We start from the raw sequence: 19,479 nt of genomic DNA on the forward strand, positions 1-19,479 counted from the left end.
TCCACCAAGAGCCTACTTCACTAGAGCACTGCTGGCTGACTGGACGGAGAGTCCTGCAGGGCAAATGTAGGGGTGGCAGGGTGGCAGACAGAGCAGGTTAGTGCTATGTGTCTAGCTAGACTTCACTTAGTTCCCCCCTAAGAGGAACAATTCATTTTGGTAATGAAACCTTTGTATGTTTGTATGTTTGCAAAGTTAGATAAATGATGCAGTTTAAAGTTGAGCTCATCACATCAATCCCAAAAAACAGAAAGGGCCTATATACAGCTTAATTACACTCAGCTTAATTACAGCTTAGACTCTCAGAAAAGAAAGTACCAAACTCACAATGGGGTGGTGGTCCTTATATCACTGGGTTGGTACCCTTAAAAGATGCATCTTTAGCACTTTTAGTTAAGGACATAATTGTATTATATTCCATTGCAATTTTATTTTTTAAACTGCACTGCACTTTTGAGGGTACTTTAAGACCACTGTTATACCTTTAAGGGTGTATTCACACTATTTGTACCTTGATGAACAAAAATGTACCTGCCAGAACATTTTTTTTCCTGACCATGTAAGTTATATAACTTGATGTCAAATGCTTTAAGAAGAACATTACGAGCACGTGAACTGCAAAACATGGAGCACGAAGTTGCAGAAATTGCATGCCAATACGTTGCAATACAAAGGCTATGTATGTAAGTATATAAATAAATAAATTAAAAATTACAAAAAAAAAATATGACAGAAACAAACAGGTTTCATATGTGTAGTGAAAGAGCAAATTAAGTAAATATGTATACCAATATTACCAACCAGACAAACTGTCGTCATCAATGCATGCAGATACATGAGCTCTAAAAAGCATGTTCTACACAGCAAAACAGTCATGACCTTGTGCAAGTTGATGCCATAATATTAGAGTTTTTAAAAAGATTTTTTTGCTGCCCTGAAGAAAGGTCCACTTTCAGTGCCCTAAGATTATGGTTTATGCAGATAGGAAGCCAAAAAGCAGAGAAAAGCCTACAAAAATGAATAAATAAATGTGGATGGAGTCTAAATGCCCTGGATGAGATATCAAACACATGGGATAGGACAGTGGTCCACAGGCCCTGCTGATGTTGCCTCCTCCAAGGCACAACTATCATACCCTGCCTTGCCCCCTCCCTCCTCCAAAGGACTGATTGCCAGGTGCAACATGAGGGGCTAGTAATGGGTAAACTCAGGAGCACATCTGTCTGTAGCGTACCCCGGGGCAAGGCCATTTCCCCTTGGCCCTACCTCAATCTCGATGCTTTGTAAACCCTAAAGAGCCTTCATCCAGGAGGAGGGTGTGCACTTGTCACCCCTTTAAACACAGCCTAAGGGCACTCTTCTGGGCCCTTCACAGTGCAGCGCTGGGTGCTAGTACAAAGCCAGTGTGTTCAGTTATTGCGCCAAAAAGCCAACAATTTCAGGCCAAATCATTAGATCATTATTTCATAGTGAGATTATACCTGCTTGCTTACTGCAAAAACAACATCTGTTGGCAATCGGTATGCCAAAGCAGTTAGCAAAGCAGCTTTGCATAGAGCATTTGAGCCTGGCTGCATTTGGGAGGAGCATTAGTTAAACCCAATCAGTATCCAATGTAAACATTGGCTTTTTAATGGTTGAGAAGGTGCGACCAGGGATCCTAAATGAGATAAATGAATAAAACATCCTTGTTGCTCCTCTCTTTCGCTCTCCCCCTGTTTCTTGCTTTTTCTCCCTCTACCTCCCTGCCTCAATCTTCCCCTCTCTCTCTCACTCTCTCTCTCTCTCTCTGACACAAAGTCAATGGCATGAATAATTCACCGGTCTCGCTCTTTCTCTCAGAGCCACGGGTGACCTTTCCCCGCAGGAAGTGGAATCGAAACACAACAATAGGCCCGAAGTGTGGGGGGATCCTGGCTAACAGGACACTAAAAACACAGCCGGGGATACAGAAATCTTCAGGATTCCATATATTAAGCAATCATGAATTATTCAATTACGGAGCCCAAAATGCACATTGAATAAACTCAGCCACCCACATGCTAGAAGCTCCACAGGGTTGGTGGTTAAGGGCCCAATCAGCTCTTGCAGTGAACTAAGCAAAGCTAACCTTGGCCACAGTACATAACCATTAGCTATTGTTCTTAGCCTGCACAACAACTAACCCTCATGACATCAAGTTCTGTAAATACTACAATAGTACATTGTCATTTTCTTGCTCTGCCTCCCTGAACACTGTAATCAGAAAGGGCTATATACTCTAGAATTAGAAGCACTAAAATGTAAAAATGAATATTTTAGTGAGCCGATCATATTTAAAGGAACCTGTTCAAAAAGCTCATTCTAGTGTGACCTGCCACTCTACACACCCCTGTAAACTTTCAGTTCCTGTTTCACTATTTACCAATGCTATGCATTACTGACATTTCTAGCAGCATCACTAAAACAATAGACTTTCTTTTAAAGGTGTGTAATGCTTCTTTTGTGACATGCTTGCATTTGGTAAGTCGCTATATTCAGACATGAAGAAAGCAAATCGAAAACCAGTGCTACAACATGTTGAAAACAGCCATGTTTTTCTCTTTGCTGTTCTCATGCACCTGTGAAAGACTGCAACACAAAGCAGGAAGTGACATCAATACCATAGGAGGGGCCCTTCCTGTCTGCCATTCTGGGCTCGGGTCAAAAAATTCATTCAGCAGGAAACACTGATCGTCAGGCCAACACATAAGGTCTCACACACCTCGCCTGCAGTAACGCGCACACGCTCATCCAATACGCAGACGAACAAAACATTAAATGAGCAAAACACACCAGCGCCCATCTCTTTCACATGGGAAAAGCTGCGAGTCATTCTCGGTTTCAAATGTGCCGACACGATCAACTTATTGAAACAACATGTGGGAAGTGTTTTACACAGACACAAACATGTGCACACACACACACACACACACACACACACCATCCTAAATACCCACACAATCCTGGGAAAACATTCAATCTGGACACTGAACAAAATATCTTCATTTTACTGTATATTGAAAAACACATGTATAGGTTCCTGAACTACAGAGCAGATGCAGGACAGGTACACATACTTTTCATCTGAACATTTTCAGTATCTTGCAGTTGGCATCAAAGTAAAGCAAGCTAGCTCATTTTACTAGCATTTTACTCTAGATATGCTAGCTGGCTAATGCAGCTAGTTTTTGCTAGTTGCATTAAGCATAATCATGATGCGCACACACCTGGCCTAATCCCATACATCGCTCCCCTACTTCCACAAAAATCAGTTGCCCACAACCTAGCATTTCTAAATTTAGGGGAAAGAAACTGAAATGTAGAGTATGTTGACATAAGGAAATTGTATCCCAAGTAATTTTGTATTTCTCCATTTGTCTCCTTTCATAAACATAAAAAAAAAGGACGATGTCTTGACAAGGACGATATACACCAGGAGTGTTCAACTCCAGTCCTGGAGAGTCAGCAGTACCCAGCACAGTTTGATAATTTCCCTAGCTTCCTGTCCACACCCCCTAAATCTGGCCAAAGATGGACAAGGAGAATCTGATGTTTTTTGACGGCATTTCACCCGACTGTGGTGGACACCAGTCCTCCAAGACCAGGGTTAAACACCCCTGATATACCAGTCTCAATACTTAGTAAAGCTACATGCTGTAGCTGAGCTAGTGTTAACTAACAAGGCCCAACCGGCCCTCCATCTGGCCACCACTCTCGGCCTACGGCTGACACTGTGGATTTGGCGGAGACACAACGATGAATGAATGCATCCATCCATTTTTCATGACCTTGTCTCGCCTCATCCCCCTCGCATTCCGTCTCGGAGTCCTTCTCAGACGTCAATTAGACGAAAGGACCAGATGGACAGTAATTAAGCTTACATGATGAGCAATGGCCGTTGCCGACTTTTTGCGCTATAAATTAACTATAGAAATATAAAGTAGACACAATAAAATTATACACTTAAAGGCTGATGCAAATGAACCCACTCAACTCTGTCTGTGAGGTGATCTAACAGAGTTGTGAGAGAGAAGCCCACAAAGGGTGATTGACAGCAGAGTCAATGGGGGCTTGATTGACAGGCCTCAGCACACACACACACGCATGCATAGACACGCACTCTCAGCCCTGTGATTGGTCTTATCTCCGGCAGGGGAAAGGGGGCTTCCTTCCTCCCCACACGCTGCCCCCGACCCCCCCTCCCCCCCCCCCCCCCCCCTTCTGACAGGACACACACCAGCAGTTCCACTGCCTGTAGCGACGAGCACACATACATACAGATCAAACTATAGAGCTGTGTGGTAGGTAGCCCTAAGGGCCAATACTGCCTTGGAGGAGGGGGCAAGAGAGAGAGAGAGAGAGATACAAAATAGAGAGAAGGAAGAGAGAAAGCTGGAAGAGAAAGGGCAGAGAAAGACAAGACAAACAGAAAAGACTAAGAGAGACAAAGAGTGAGAAAGAAAGAAAAAGAAAGAAAGAGTGAGAAAGAATGAAAGAGTGAGAAAGAAAGAAAGAAAGAAAGAAGGAAAGAAAGAGAAAGAAAGAGTAAGACAGACAGAAAGAGAGAGAGACAGACTGAGTGACAGAGATTGACAGGGAAGTAAAGAAAAGCACAAAGCCAAACCAAAAGAATAAAAATGAACTGAGCAGCAGAGTGAAAAAAAAAAAACACACAGCGATGGAGTGACAGTGAAACAAGGTGCTGCTAAAATAAAGAGGTTTAGGAGGGTGTGAGCAAGCGAGAGAGAGCGAGAGAGAGAGAGAGAGAGAGAGGGGCCTCCCCTCCTACATGGCCGAACGCGTCTGAGTCTTTTAGGGTCAACCAGGCGCATGATAGGATTGTGGCTGGGTGAACTGCATATTGTTAACCCTATATTAACTTGGATAGGTAGAGGTCGATGGTGTGTTATTATCTCTCTCGCAGGCTGGGATTAAGTGGGCCACACACAGCCTGTCACAAAGGACTGCCACTGAGAAAGCTCAGCGAACCCTCTGCACACCACTGTAACAACCCGGCACCGGGGATGCGTCTGAATGCGCTCGAGATTTCTTCCTCGTCCTCTTCATTTCTCTTAATGGTCCCCCTCATGCTGTTCTTGATTTCTCTCTGGCTGGCCCTCACGTCTCCTCCCTCACTGTTTCCCTCTTTCTCTTGCTCTGCATGCCACTGCTCTTTTTAATTGCTTCACAATAGTTACCCAAAGCTGGCCAGGCTCGCCCTCACAATGGCTAGATCAGCTTAATAGCAGACAATGTGGAGTGACCATGTGGTAGGCAATGGATACTGCTAATACACCAATTCATGTCTGTCAGAGTACTCTCAGAATAGACTTTCCAAAAAAAAAGTTTCATGCATGCGCAAATACACTCACACAAGCAAACATAAATACTTCATACTAATAAGTTGCTACTATTTTCATTTTGATTTTACATTTAAATGTGATTACCTTATTACATATTTAATGAATCACTTGCAAAGTAAATAACATCTGCGCATGTTTTATTGACAACTTCATGTGAGTACTTTGTTTTGTGGTCCATATCAATTCTAAAAATTCTGAATTAGTCTGATATAATTGTATTCTTATATTTTAATTTCACACTCACAATAGTTTTAGTCTTCAGCACAACCCCTATTTCCAGAAAAGTTGGGACCTTTTGTAAAAAGCTATATAAATAAAAAAACTAAGAATCTATGATCTTTCATTCTCTCTAACTTTTAAAATTAGAACCAAACTGATTGTATTTTTTAAAATATAAACAAATTTGAATTTGCAGCCTGCAGCACACTCAAAAAAAGTTGGGATGGGGCAAATTAAGACTGAAAAGTTTACTGAATATTCAAGTTTACAGTTCTGAAACATTCAACAATAAAAAATAAAGTTAAACATTCCACTGCTTCATGAAGAAATGCACCTTGAAACTCTATTATGAAAGGAGAAAGCCATACATAAATTATGTGTAGAAACGCCACCGAGTTCTCTGAGCCCAAGCTCATTTCAGATGGTCTGAAAGACAGTGAAAACGTGCGCTGTGGTCAGATGCATCCAAGTTTCAGCTTGTTTTTGGGAAAATCATTGAGCTCTCTGTGCCAAAGATAAAAGGGACCATCCAGACTTTCATCAATGAAAGCCAACATCTGTCATGGTATGGGGGTGTATCAGTGCTCACAGCATGGGTGACTTGCAAATCTGTGAAGCTATCGTTGACACTGAAGCGTATATTGGGATTTTAGAGAGACATGTGCTGCCACCAAGACAATGTCTTTTCTCAGGAAGTTCCTGCTCATTTCAGCAAGACAATGCCAGGCCTCATTCTGCATGTGATACAAGAGCATGGCTTCGTAGACAGAGTATGTGTGCTTGACTGGCCTGCCTGCAGTCCAGTCTCCTACTGAAAATGTGTGGCACATCATGACGAAAAGAATCAGATGATGATTCTTGATGACCATGGACCAATGACCAATATTGTTGTACTGGAGATGAGCTACCCAGAATGCTTTGTCATTTTGCATTCTGTTAAATATTTCATTTTTCATTGTTTATTTTATTTTTATCATTTATTAGATCTCTTCCAAAACACCAATAAAACTACAAAATGTCAAAATCAGATGATATTTTTAGCCAACAGATATATCAGTTGGGTAGTCAAATTACACTTTCAAACTTTCAAATTACAACTTTCAAAACTTTACAAATTACAGCTTTCGCTTTGTTGCCATTAAATGTGGTTTAAGGGTTAACCAGTCTATTGGAGATTCACACTTGATAGTCAGTATCCCTTTCACAGGCCCCATCGCAGAACCTATCCCAGCCCAAAAAGCCAAGGTGCATTCAATCATCCATACACACCCGTAGACCTCATGACTTGCTGGTTAATTAATTTTGCTTGCCTGTTCTGAAATGTTTACGCTAGCACCACTCCTTTTCAGCAAGCCATTAAAATGTGAAAGGGGAGAGCATGGTGACCCATTTGGACTACTGCTACTACTACCCCGTTCTGTCAGCTCTCACCGACTTGTTTTGGTTATTGCACAGATCCAGATGTAGGACCATTAGCAGCGAGGCCGGCTGGGCCAAGAAAACGAAAGGCCGAGAACTCAGGACTGGGGGGGCAATGGGGATGGGTTAGGCTTACAGGAAGTCCCACGGTATCCACGGGAACTCTCGCATTCCATCCTCGGTCGGTCCGGCGACAGCCTTCTGACATATCCCAGCATGGGCTCCAACGAGATCGAGACATCCCGCAGAGGACAGCACTGCGCTTCCTCTGAACGGAGCACCTCTGAAACTCACAAAACTCCACTTCATCCATGCGTCTGTGAGAGTGCAGAGTTGACCACTGCCTGTCATCAGTTGGTGGATATTCGCTTCCAATATGCAATCGGCAATTAACCAAATGTTAAACCTAAAGTATGCTTGCTGCATTTGAATACTGTTTGGAAATAGCAGTGGGAATCTCATAACACATCTAAAAATTGATTTCATTTCAAAACAGATGCCAAAACTGTCCTTGAGTCCATGTTCCTAAGAAGCATTAGCGTAGTTTGAACATGCCCTACACATAGAGGCTTGATGTATTTACATTAAAAAGCACTGTACATTGTACACAATATAGCCCATATTATGTAAATATCTCTTCAGAAACATTTAACACTGCTAACATATTCCAATAAAAAACATTCATGTGTCTAAGAAAAGTCCATTAAGTCTATGAAAAAATTCTAATGATGACGTTTTAGTTAAGATGTGCATCAATGCGGAATCTTAGAAAGCAAAATAACTTTACTTTTAAGAATCAATTATTTTTCTCACCCATTTGGAAAAAAGTTTAAAGTAACGAGCCTATGAGTTTCATATCAGTGGGTTCTTTTAGGCTGCAGAGTGAAATGTATCAACAGGCGGAATCAGCGATTTCCGGAAAAAAAAAAAAAAAGACTTTTTCAGAGTGAGAACACTAGCAAGCACATTCAGAGCGCAATTCGGATCAGTAAGCACTCACTACTGTTAAATTCAGTCAGTTAGGTTAAAACATTGACTGATATGTTGCTTATGTTCCTGTTCAGGCATTTTCCTGTTGACAAAGGTAGTTTGCGAATAAAAATCTATGAAAACTGCTTTTTCAGCATGATTAATGGAGGAAAAACATTAAATGGCTTTGAGAGATGAGCATAGTAAAGTCAGGACTGGAGAAGTGTTGAGCTGCTTGTAGATTTTCTCACAACTTAATCTGTATTAAATACAATAAAATCATTCAGGAAACAATAATGAGATTCTCACACTGTTTTATGAAAATGGACAAAGGTGCAGCAAAGTGCTCGAATAAGTTTCAATGCGCACACACAGAGCTTTCTCACACCCCTCCTGGGCCGAAAGATCTCAGGTTTTAGGAATAACAAGCAACCTGTAAGTTGAGATGTCTGAAAGGAGCCGCTAGGAACAGAGTGACAAAACTCCACGCTAGCGACCTATTTCTCGTTAAAACCTTAACAAAACCTAAAACAGAACACAATGCACAGGTCTTTTCAAATCTCTTAAAATGCAGCTCATCTCTTATCTCAGTAGTTCCACTGGAGGCTGAAGTTAGGGACAAGAATGTTTAGAATTTTTTTTTTTTTTTTGGTGAGCCAAACATGAAAACTTGCAAAAGCAGAGGGAGGGGTGGAATAAAATGAGACACTGAACAATAGAGGTCCTCAGGAGGGCTTGGATGGAGGAAGATGGGGGTGGAGGGCCTGATCTGAAAGTGATTAAATTGAGAGGAAAACATGGGGGGTTGAAAAAGGTGTGGAGGTGTCCATAAATGCTTTTGTGTCTGTGTCAATGAGAGGGGATTAAGGTATTGGAAATGATTGTGCCTAGGTCGAATGAAAGATCAGTCTGAAATGAGAAGCCCCGAAAGAGACCATCTGGCTGAGCAGGGGAGATGCTTAGGTAGCTCCACAACAGGTTACAAACACACACACAGAGAGGATTGTTTTCATACAATGTCAGGACATGAGGTAATACATTTGTCCCATATCTGTACTGCACGGCGCAAAATAATTTTACCTAATTTCAAAACCACCATTGAGTACAAGTTATTCATTTTTTTCCTGAGATATGTCTGAGGGGATAAAAGATAAGCACAGGGAAAGGGACAGTCAAAGGAAAATTCATGAAAATACAGGAGTTTCCGAAACGAGTTCAAAAAACGATTAAAAGAATAGAAAGGATAATGGGGCTCTTAACAATCGTGCAAGTAGCGTGCACACTTTCACCATCAGACAAACTGTACTTAAAGCTTTTATCTTTGAGAGACAGGAGAAATTCAAGCTCTACTCTCGCTTCAGATCTGAAGAAATCCACAGGTGTTTCTGTCCATCCTCCTACTGTAGGAAGAACAATGTGTTCTCAGAACAGTGGATTAATCACACCAGAGTCCAGACCTCTACATCACTGAAAGTGTTTGGGAATACTTGGATCATGAGAAGCAGAAAATTCAACCAACTATCAGGTTTGAACTTCAGAGCTGTGGAAGAATATGTCCTAAAACATCTCCTGAAAAGAATGAAAGCTTTAATAAATTCAAAATGTGGACATATGAAATACTTAAGAGAGTTTATATTATATTTAGTCGTTGAGTTTTCTGTGTTAAGTATGTGTTCAGCTTTTTTTCCTGACACTGATGAATAAATTACTTGTACTTAATGGTCATTTTGACTGGAAATAAATGAAGGGTAGTCTCGTGCAAGAGCCGTCTAAATAGTATTGGCTTGTATCTTAAAAGTGGCGATTGTAATTTTGTGTGTGTGTGTATATATATATATATATATATATATATATATATACACACACATATATATACACACACACACACACACACACACACACACACATACACACACACACACACAGGCAGGCATGTGCAATAATAATGTAAAAGCACTTCACAACAAAGGACTATTTTGTTGGTCCTGTTGCCATATGGGTTTTACCACACAGTCAGGAGCGTTTGCCCTAAAAATCTACAAAAGCAAGCATGCACACACATACGCAACGAGAGAAAGAGCTTAAAAACAAGAACAATGCCAGAAACAAAAGATCCACATAAAACAATAAGCATGAGGAACAAATGGCTTTACATGTGGCATAAATCAAAGCGCAAGCTGAAGCTGATTATGAATCCCGTAAGCAGTTTTGATTTGTGGTATTTCACTGCTCTTGGTTTACACACTCATTCCCTGGATAGACAAACCAGAGACAACCAGCAGCACCTGTGAAAGCAATGCATACACACACTAACTTTAATCCGAGACAAATACGCTTAACAATTAACCTTGGTTTCATAAGCTGGGCCTGCTATTGTTTGTTTACAAATGCGCAATATAAACCAGGGTAAACATGAAATTTGTTCTTTTAACGGTATAATAAGGGTTCATTAGTGTTTTTAACACAGGCCTGGGTTTCCTGTGGTCTATCTGTGTGTCTTTGGTGAGGAATCTAATTAGGGCGTCACTCTCAACGCGAAGCCAGGAGAATTAGCACTAGCCGGGCTAATTGCTGCAGCGAAATCGAATCAGCTCTTTGAAACAAGAGCGGCCTAATGAGCTCTTATTTACCCAGCTAAGTAACTTAAAGGAAAGCATGAGGGCTCATTGCTGTTCTGGTTTTTGTATGTTTTGCATGCAGGGGGAAAATAATAAGCCATAATCGAGACAGTATCATTGGGAGCGTCGCTTGTTTGTGAGAAACGATGTGTTGCCAACAACCTATCAAACAGAATGGAGTTTTTTTTTTTCCAAAAACATTTTCTTATCCCCGCATCATTTCTTTTAGGTCTTTGCTCGTGTGACCCATTTTTCTGTGCTTTGATAACATGTGACAAGAAAAAACCCTGATCAGATTGTGCCATCCAAACAAAAGCTCTCAACTTCTGTGGCATGCAAGAATGTTATATAGTAAAAAGAATGTTGACCTGAATGTTCAAATTTACACAATTTTTTACTCATCCCAGATTTAGTTGATCAACCAAGACATGTTGGCTAACCATGTTTTGCTTCTTTAGTTTAGCACTGAAGCCATGAAGCTAATGCTAAAAATGACTAGAGGTCAACAGTCACCTCAATCTTTCCTCAACACGGCTGTACAGACTTGCTGGTTTAATTTAGGACACAGTAGAATCTATATATATATATATAATGAAGATGCCTTGATGCAGGTTGACAGGAGTTTTGGTTGTATTTTAGAAAACATTTGGGTGACTACTGACTTCTGGTGTTTGTTAACAATGTTAGCCACGTTAGCCTTGTAGCTCCAGCGCAAAGTTAAATTGGGACATCAAACATGTTTCGGGTTTATCCACCACATCTAAGATGAAAGCAAAATTGTATAAATTCGTTGCAGAACCAATTTTAAGCTTTGAGCTCTAATTTTAATATGTATAATTTTCAGTGATCAAAAATCATTACTGAGCTCATTTGAAAGTAGAGTGTTCAACTGGTGGGTTTCTATGCCTGTGATGTCATTTCTGGGGGAGGGCCGTGCACCATTTTTAAATAAGGATGATGAAAATCAGTAAGAAGTGAAATGACATAGCAATGTGATGCAAACCATGTTAAGGAAATAAATACTTGATTTAGGACTCGCAGATTTTGAATATAGTAGAATGGAATCAGGACACTGAAAGTGCACCAGGACATTTACAAATATTTTCAAATCAGTTTTATTGTAACCATGTAATCAAATTTTTTGTTCCACTTAACATTTGGCATATCGGCAATGTGGGACAGAGGATTACTGGTAAACTGAGGCAGCCTCTCAAGTTATTTTAAGGAGGAGTGAATACCTTTTTGTTTTGTTCATTATTCATTTACATGTCAACAACAATGATAATAATAATCAACAGTAACTACTGGCGAAAAGAGGTTTTCCACCCTGCAAAAAGGAGATCCAGTGGCTTGTGTTAGAAACAAATAACTTTCTTGGCTTCTCAAAAACTACAAAGCAGGCTGGACAATTCTGAGAACTTCCTCCACAGACACACATTTATCAGTCATAAACATACATTTTCATGCATTTTACAAAGAAAACATATCATTCAAATGTGCTCATTAAAGAACAGTCTAAATAAATTTTTCTGTGTATACCAATTTAACAGATTCACATGAAAAAGTCCAGGGTTTGATCAACAGAGGTTCTAAGGAGGGTCATTTAGCCTGTGTTTTGTATTCCTTGCTTTCTGCTATTGTACAGTACAAGACTTTCAGCTTTTTATAAAGCTATCCTGCAAGAATTATAAGGATCACAGTTAAAAGTACTAGAGAAAGTAATGTTTGTGAAAGTGTCCAAGTTAAGCAATTCTGAGACTAATAACTTATAGCAGTATCTAAGAATCATGACAAAAGCCATCAATATGTAGTGTAAAATGCGGTAAAAACATAGATTTTAAAACAGCAAGACAAAGCTCATGCTGAGACGCATATGTCTAGGATGAAATCTGCTGCTGTTAGCCATTTCTTGGCAAGCGAGCAGCGCGCACAAGCTCGTGCACTTGAAACAAGTCAGCGAGTTTATTTTAAGTCTGTTTGTTCAGTGAGGTTTGAAGGTGTGTGGCGATGTGTGCATGGACGTTTTAAACGCGTGTCAATTGCAGACATCTACACATGTGTTTCTAGTGACTTTGGCCTCAGCTGTCCCCAAAGAGCTCTGACTGTTTTCGGTTAAGTGAGGCAGAAAGTGTCTTGGGTGCTGAAGGGGTCACCCTGGATGGGGTGAGCTTGTTTTGGCTGAGTGGCCTTAACTGAGCAGCCTCAGTCGTGTAGGCTGCATCACACATCGCCTCGAGTCTTTGCAGAATATAACTCCTAACATGTCATAAACAAGGCACAGAACCTGCCTTACACTCGCTAAACATTTGATTTCCCCTGTTTTCATGACAAACATCCAGAAAGCCTGAAATGAGCAGATCAGACTTTGCTCAATGTGGTCACTATATATGAATTATTTCTCACTCTAAACTGAGCGAAACAGAATTTTTGTTAAAAGTTCCAGTTGATTCTGCATTCTTTGTGGTAGGAGATACAATTGTACGCAAAATTTTAAACAAATAATTAAATACGTTAGCACAGTCTCTTCTTTTTGCAAAAAAAAATTTTTTTGTTTTTTGAAAAATATATGCACATTTTGAAATTGATGTCAACAACATGTTCCAAAAAAGTTGGGACAGGGGCATGTTCACATCTGTGTTTCATCACCTCTTCTTTTAACAACCTATGTAACATGAGCTGGGAACTGAAGAGGGCCACATGTTGTAGTTTTGAAAGTGAAATATTTTCCCATTCTTGTTTGATACAGGATTTCAACTGCTCAACAGTTCAGGGTTTCCTTTGTCATATTTTTCATTTCATAAAGTGGCAAATGTTTTCAGTGGTTACAGGTCTGGACTGCAGGCAGGTCAGTTTAGCACTTGGACTCGTTTAATATGGAGCAATGTTTTTGTAATAAATGCAGAATATGGTTTGACATTGTCTGGCTGAAATAAGCAGGGCCTTCCCTGAAAAAGATGTCATCAGGATGGCAGCAAGTGTTGCCAAAACATGTATATATCATTCAGTATTAGATGTGCACGTCACCCATGTCATGTGCATTAATGCCCCCCCATACCATCATGAATAGTGGCTTTTGAACTGTGCACTGATAACAAGTTGAGTGTTGTTTAACCCAGAGGACACAGTGTCCACGATTCCCAAAAAAATGTTCAAATGTAGATTCGTTGGACCACATGACCCATATCCAGTTCCCCTCAGTCCATTTTAAATGGCAAGAGAAGGTGGCAGCATTTCTGGATCCTGTTTATATATGTTTTCTTCTTTGTGTTTTAGAGTTTTAACTTGCTTCTATGGACGCAGCGATTAACTGTTTTCACAGACAGTTTTCAGTAGTGTTTCAGAGCCCATGCAGTGATTTATACCTCAGAATCATAGATGATGAAAAAACAAAAATTCTGTTATTTTATGCTAAAACGTTATCCTTGAATAATCCTATTTGCCCATGCAGTCTTTCACAGAGTGGGGAAACCCTCCCCATCTTTACTTCTGAAAGACTTTCTTATACCCAATCATGTTAGTGACTGGTAGCCAATTAACCACTAGTTTTTTTTTTTAGCATTACACAACTTCCCCAGCCTTATATTGCTCCCGGCCCAACTTTTTTGGAATGTGCTGCTGGCATCAAATTCAAAATGAGCATATATTTTTTTCAAAAAACAATTACATTTCTCAGTTTCAACTTTTGATAGGTTGTCTTTGTACTATTTTCAATGAGGTTTTTTTGGAAATGGGCTTGTGTTTAATTGCCGAGTTACATGCATACAGTTTTGTTATTTCATCTATGGTGTATCAAATTCATCATTAATTTCTCCTCTGGCATATTTGTATGATCAAACTGCTTGGTAGGAGTGCATGTAATTCTGAACATTATAATTTAACAGCTTGACAAAATGCTTGATTTGCAGTTAAATAACTTTGCAGTCATAACTGTAACACTATAAAGTTCAGCCAGTAGAGGGCGGAATGCACTCACTGCTCGACCTCAAGCTCCACTTCATTGGCATACTATGAAAACATCTATGTGAATTAGGACATTTTTCATGTAAATGACATGTAAATGAGGTACTGGTCAGCTGGTGCTTGATTTCACACACTGAATGGTTTCCACATCATTTGAAAGTTTCACGAAACTAACATAGAGTTGGAATCATTCGCACTTTCATTATTAAAGGTAGTCAAACATGCACATCTGTTTAACTTCGATGAATTAAAGCCAACGTTTGCTATAAACAGTGATATGCCAAGATAATTGAAACAAAAACTGAATTACAATTAGTGAAATTTTATATAAATGTAGTTGTTGGTAAGGCTATGTCTGCCACGCTTGGCCTAGCTCTTCATATGAATCAACACTATCCTCTACCTCCAGCCAAATCCAAGAAGACAAGGAGACCAAACAGGAGAAAAAACTGAGAGCCAACCCCCACTCGTGTCTTCTCAGCAGGGTTTGATTTTCACAAATGATGGCCATTTGAGAAAAGCCTCAAATCAGGCTAGTCTTGATCGCACGCAACAATAACTCTTGTAAGAAGGAGTGCTGATCCATGCAGCATAAATCAAACATTTTTCTGCCTTGGTTATAAATTCTTTGCAGGAACAGATTTGATTTACGGCCTTTCCCACGTCATGAACAGATCAAGAAAGAACACTGCTGGGAAAGATGAGACACTATGAGCGTTCAACTGAATGACCATTTTAATTGGAAAACTGAGCTCCATACAGCTTGCAGTGCCATGACAGTTAGAAGTAAATTGTGTTTTCAAGGCTATCTTAGGTGTGTCTTCCAAACGAGTCGGCCTCACATGGCCAGCGTCCCTAAGAAAAGGTTCACATCGTTCGTAGTGTAGGGCTTTCTAAACGTCCTGCTACAACAGACTATGCAGAAAAGTGCTGAGGCCTGTGAGGGCAGATGCCTCCAGAGCCTGAATAATAGCTTCCACATTACACAAAAGACCACTTTCCACAATACCCAGATAAACAAAACCGAGCATATCTGAGGCTCCATACACAAATGCTAACATCCACAACACAAACAGTAATAAAGACACCATGTTCAAGAATGTGGCTAATATAATGGTGTTACTGCTAATTTTGTGAATACAACCATTAGTGCTACAAATTGTTTTAATGCAGTAATGACGGAGAGAGTTTGGAGGGAAGGTGATTTTGGAGAGACAGATGCAGAGTGAAAGAGAAAAGGGCTGCATTCGGGTACCTGAGGGGGTCGAGAGAGAGAGAGAGAGAGAGAGAGGGAGAGAGAGGGAGAGAGAGGGATAGGGAGAGAGAGAGAGGGAGCCTGAGGGCCTTTGGCTGCTATTGTTTCAGAGGCCATTCTCCATGTGGATTTTATTAAGGAGAGCAAAAGGAATACAAGTACAGCCTGGTTCTGGAGGTGGGGAACACATTACAAATACAGGCCAATTACCAATTTGAAGTACTTACCATGTCGATATTATCTCGATTGTTTGCATGGTTACTGACAAGCACTCTTTCGAGAACTGACATTTTTGACCCACCTCTTCGAGAATTAATCCAAAAGTGATAACGCCTGCATTATAAGAACAAACTTCTAGTAAAGATCGAAAAGTTTCCAGTGTATTTTTCATTTAATTTAGACATAATTGAACCACAATGAGAAGGCATGATGAATTACATTTAAAAAGTAATATCTTCGATAATCAATGAGAACAAAAGCTCCATTAAAACGCCTTCATTTAGGCTTGAAGTCAAAAAGCTCACGCTGGAAGCAAACTAGCTGGTCAGACCAACAAACACCTATTTTGATTGCCCCCAGCAAAAACGTCTGACAATATGATTCCACAAAATCATGGCAGAAGTCACTGAATTACGAGCGATCAGAAGCCAATCACAGTCCAGGCGTAGCGTTACGACGAAAGTAACACCCATGTTATTAATACTCATGTTTCACGATGAGGCCACACACAGATCTACTCAAACACCTGTCACAGCGGAGTAATGAAGAGTGAAGGGCTCCTACCTGTCGATAATGACGGGGTCCGATGGGGTCTCATTTCGGTTCCCGCAGCTTTTTTTGTCACAACACCGACTGGCACAGAGGAGGAGGGAGGAGAAAAAGGCAAAGGAAGAAGGAAGGGCCACATTAGCACATTAAATCCTTTACCTTAAGCTTTTTATTTAGTTTATGTAGTTATTCATTAACTATGAGTTATTATCTAATAGTCTGAAACTAATAGGTAAGTTGAACAGTTATGAGAAGATGGTCCATGTCTGTGTCCTTAGGGCTTAAGTGGTAAAGACAGGTATCATTTAACCCTTAGAAGTTGAGGGTTACTATTTTTATTTTGCTACACTGTTACAATGTAATCATATACTAAGATATGCAATTACACGGTAAGTTACATACAATTACAATGAGTTACATTCAGTTTGTTCTGTATCAAGTGAGTGACTTTGTACCTCAAAATGTTTGTTAGCTTCAAATGTCAAGAAATTACATAATTGACAATCATCAAATTCAATAAAATATCAGTTTTCCTACTAACAAGCACAAATATGCTATCAGTGAGAAATACGCCATATCAAAATATACAATGCATTTGTTATTGACGGTGATTACAGCATCATCTAAGGATTAATGACACACTGGTATGCATCAGGAGCTAGCTGGAGGATGTTATTTATTTACACATATGTACTGATTACTGCTTCGGCATAACAACAATTCAAACCAGAGGCCGCTCTGCCATTAACGACAGCTGGGTGGGAATGACTGGCATGAGGAGAGCAGAAAGGACTGAGTGGGTTTTGTGTTCATATTACCTGAGGCAGGTAAAGGAGGGGTTACTCAAAGTACACACATATGTCAACCTCCTGTGGGTTGTCGCTACACAGCGGGGAATGTTTGAAAAATAAAACCTTTGTTTTTGTGTCTGTAGAACCCATCGTGGCACATTTTATACTAAATGCTAATTTAAGAGTCAGCAGGTATGTGTGTACACCGCAGGCCACAACTCAATTGGCCAGCAAACAATGCAAAACAGGGTTACTACGCTTACAAGTTGTTCATCCAAAATGTTTTTCTAAAGTATTACTAATATACTAATGTGTTACGCCCACTCTTACTGTTGAAATCTGTTGAATTATTTATAAGCTCTTGTTTCAAAAGACCTAAATCAGTTCATCTAACCTTCAGGAGCATTTGAATGCGAGGTGGACATTATTAGGGCTACAGTAAAACTTTGTAGTGTAAAACTAACTGGTTCTTAGTCTATTTCACTTCTGTGATTAACCTGCAGTCATTTAGATGTTGTCCCATTTGTTCCTTCTGTTTACAAAATGAAAACCCATAATGGAACAAATACCATTAGTACAATAAGTGGTGATTTGCTGAGGGGCCTGAAAAATTTTTTTTTCAGTTTAACTTTAACGTGGTAAAAAGGAATTAAACTGGGTTCAGTGAACTTAAATACTTTAAAAAATATAATGCAAAATGCAAAATGCAAAGCAAAATTTTGCTTTAGATTAACAAAAGCAACATTTAATATGAAAAATTGTTTTAAATCAACTTGTTTGATTTTTATAGTGTAAGACCTTTACACAGTACTGTGTAGAAGAAATAGTTTTACACTACTGCTACAGATATTCATCACACATTAGTCATTTCTGTTTACAATGTTAAAACTCACATAAGAATAAGTACAATAACAGCAGTGACTAGTAACTTTACAGGACAAAGACAACTTTTTAATGTAAACAGACTGTATTTGCAGTCTGCTGTTCTATAAATACTATATAATACTAATATATTAAAATTATAGTGTTGCAGGATTGAGGTGACAAAAGTGCAGTTGAGGGGTTAAGGGTTGCGAAAAGGGAAAGAGAAAGAAAGAAAGAGAGAGAGAGAGAGACCCCCAGGCTCAGATTTCCTCAGCACAGATGGCAGTGCGACACTGAAAGGGGCTGGGGACAAAACTGTCACATGAAACCCCTGGCATTGTCTCTCCTCCCAAATATACTCTCTCTCCCTCTCTCTCTCTCTTTACCACACCCCTCCTCGTCCCTCATTTGTGCCTGTGACACAAATTTCAGGCCCTTGTCAATGGACTCCATCAATGATTCATGACTTTACTACAAGCTTATGAGAGGTTGTATTGGTTATGTGGAGTATTGACTGTTCATTAGATATAGCCAGTGTGCGTGCGTGTGTGTGTGTGTGTGTGTGTGTGTGTGTGTGTGTGTTGGACAAAAATTCAGACCTCAGTAAGTCAAAAGAAGAAGAAATATAAAGAATTCTGCTCAATGTCTAGACTGCATAACTACTCAACTTGGGACAGATTTGCGACATTGATTATGTTAAGGTTTTTGCACAAAAAGGCCACTTCTCTCTTCCTCTCTTCCAGACGTCTCTCACGTGGATTTAATTTACTCATGAGTGGCTTCTTTAAGTTAATCAACTTAAATTTATCTGCACACTGCCGTTTAAGCAAAAGAGGTACATACAAAAATTCTAAGAAATTCATGTAAATAGTTTAAACATTCTACCTTTTACTCAAATTGTTATACTGATATCATTTGCAATAAAAAAACACTAAAGTATATATTATATATAAAGAATTTTTTTAAATGTACGATTGAAATGGACTAAATACTAAAAAAAATCATATCATTAATTTTCTCCTTCTTTCTTTCTTTTCTTTTTTCTTTCTTTCTTTGTGGGGCTCCTTCAACTAGGTCAGTGTCCTCCCAAAGAACGAGAACAAGGGAGAATCAAGTGTATGTGTGTGTGTATGTGTGTGTGTGTGTGCGCACGTGTGTATGTGTGAAGAATGTGAGCGAACGAGATTTGTAGCTGCCTAACGATCAAACCTGCTGGCACCCATGGGAGACAC

At 39.7% G+C, this 19,479-nt stretch overlaps 1 protein-coding gene across 4 annotated transcripts in view; it reads right to left on the minus strand.

The window, feature by feature from the left end:
• ebf1b (EBF transcription factor 1b) overlaps positions 1-19,479 on the minus strand; it is a 147,463-nt gene that overhangs the window by 111,891 nt on the left and 16,093 nt on the right. For all 4 annotated transcript variants that reach the window (XM_017705348.2, XM_017705349.2, XM_017705350.2 and 1 more), the window contains exon 6: positions 16,608-16,676. In XM_017705348.2, the coding sequence (XP_017560837.1) occupies positions 16,608-16,676 (69 nt within the window). The remainder of the gene's footprint in view (positions 1-16,607; positions 16,677-19,479) is intronic.

Source organism: Pygocentrus nattereri, chromosome 16 (genome assembly GCF_015220715.1).
Source record: "Pygocentrus nattereri isolate fPygNat1 chromosome 16, fPygNat1.pri, whole genome shotgun sequence".
Lineage (NCBI taxonomy): Eukaryota > Metazoa > Chordata > Actinopteri > Characiformes > Serrasalmidae > Pygocentrus > Pygocentrus nattereri.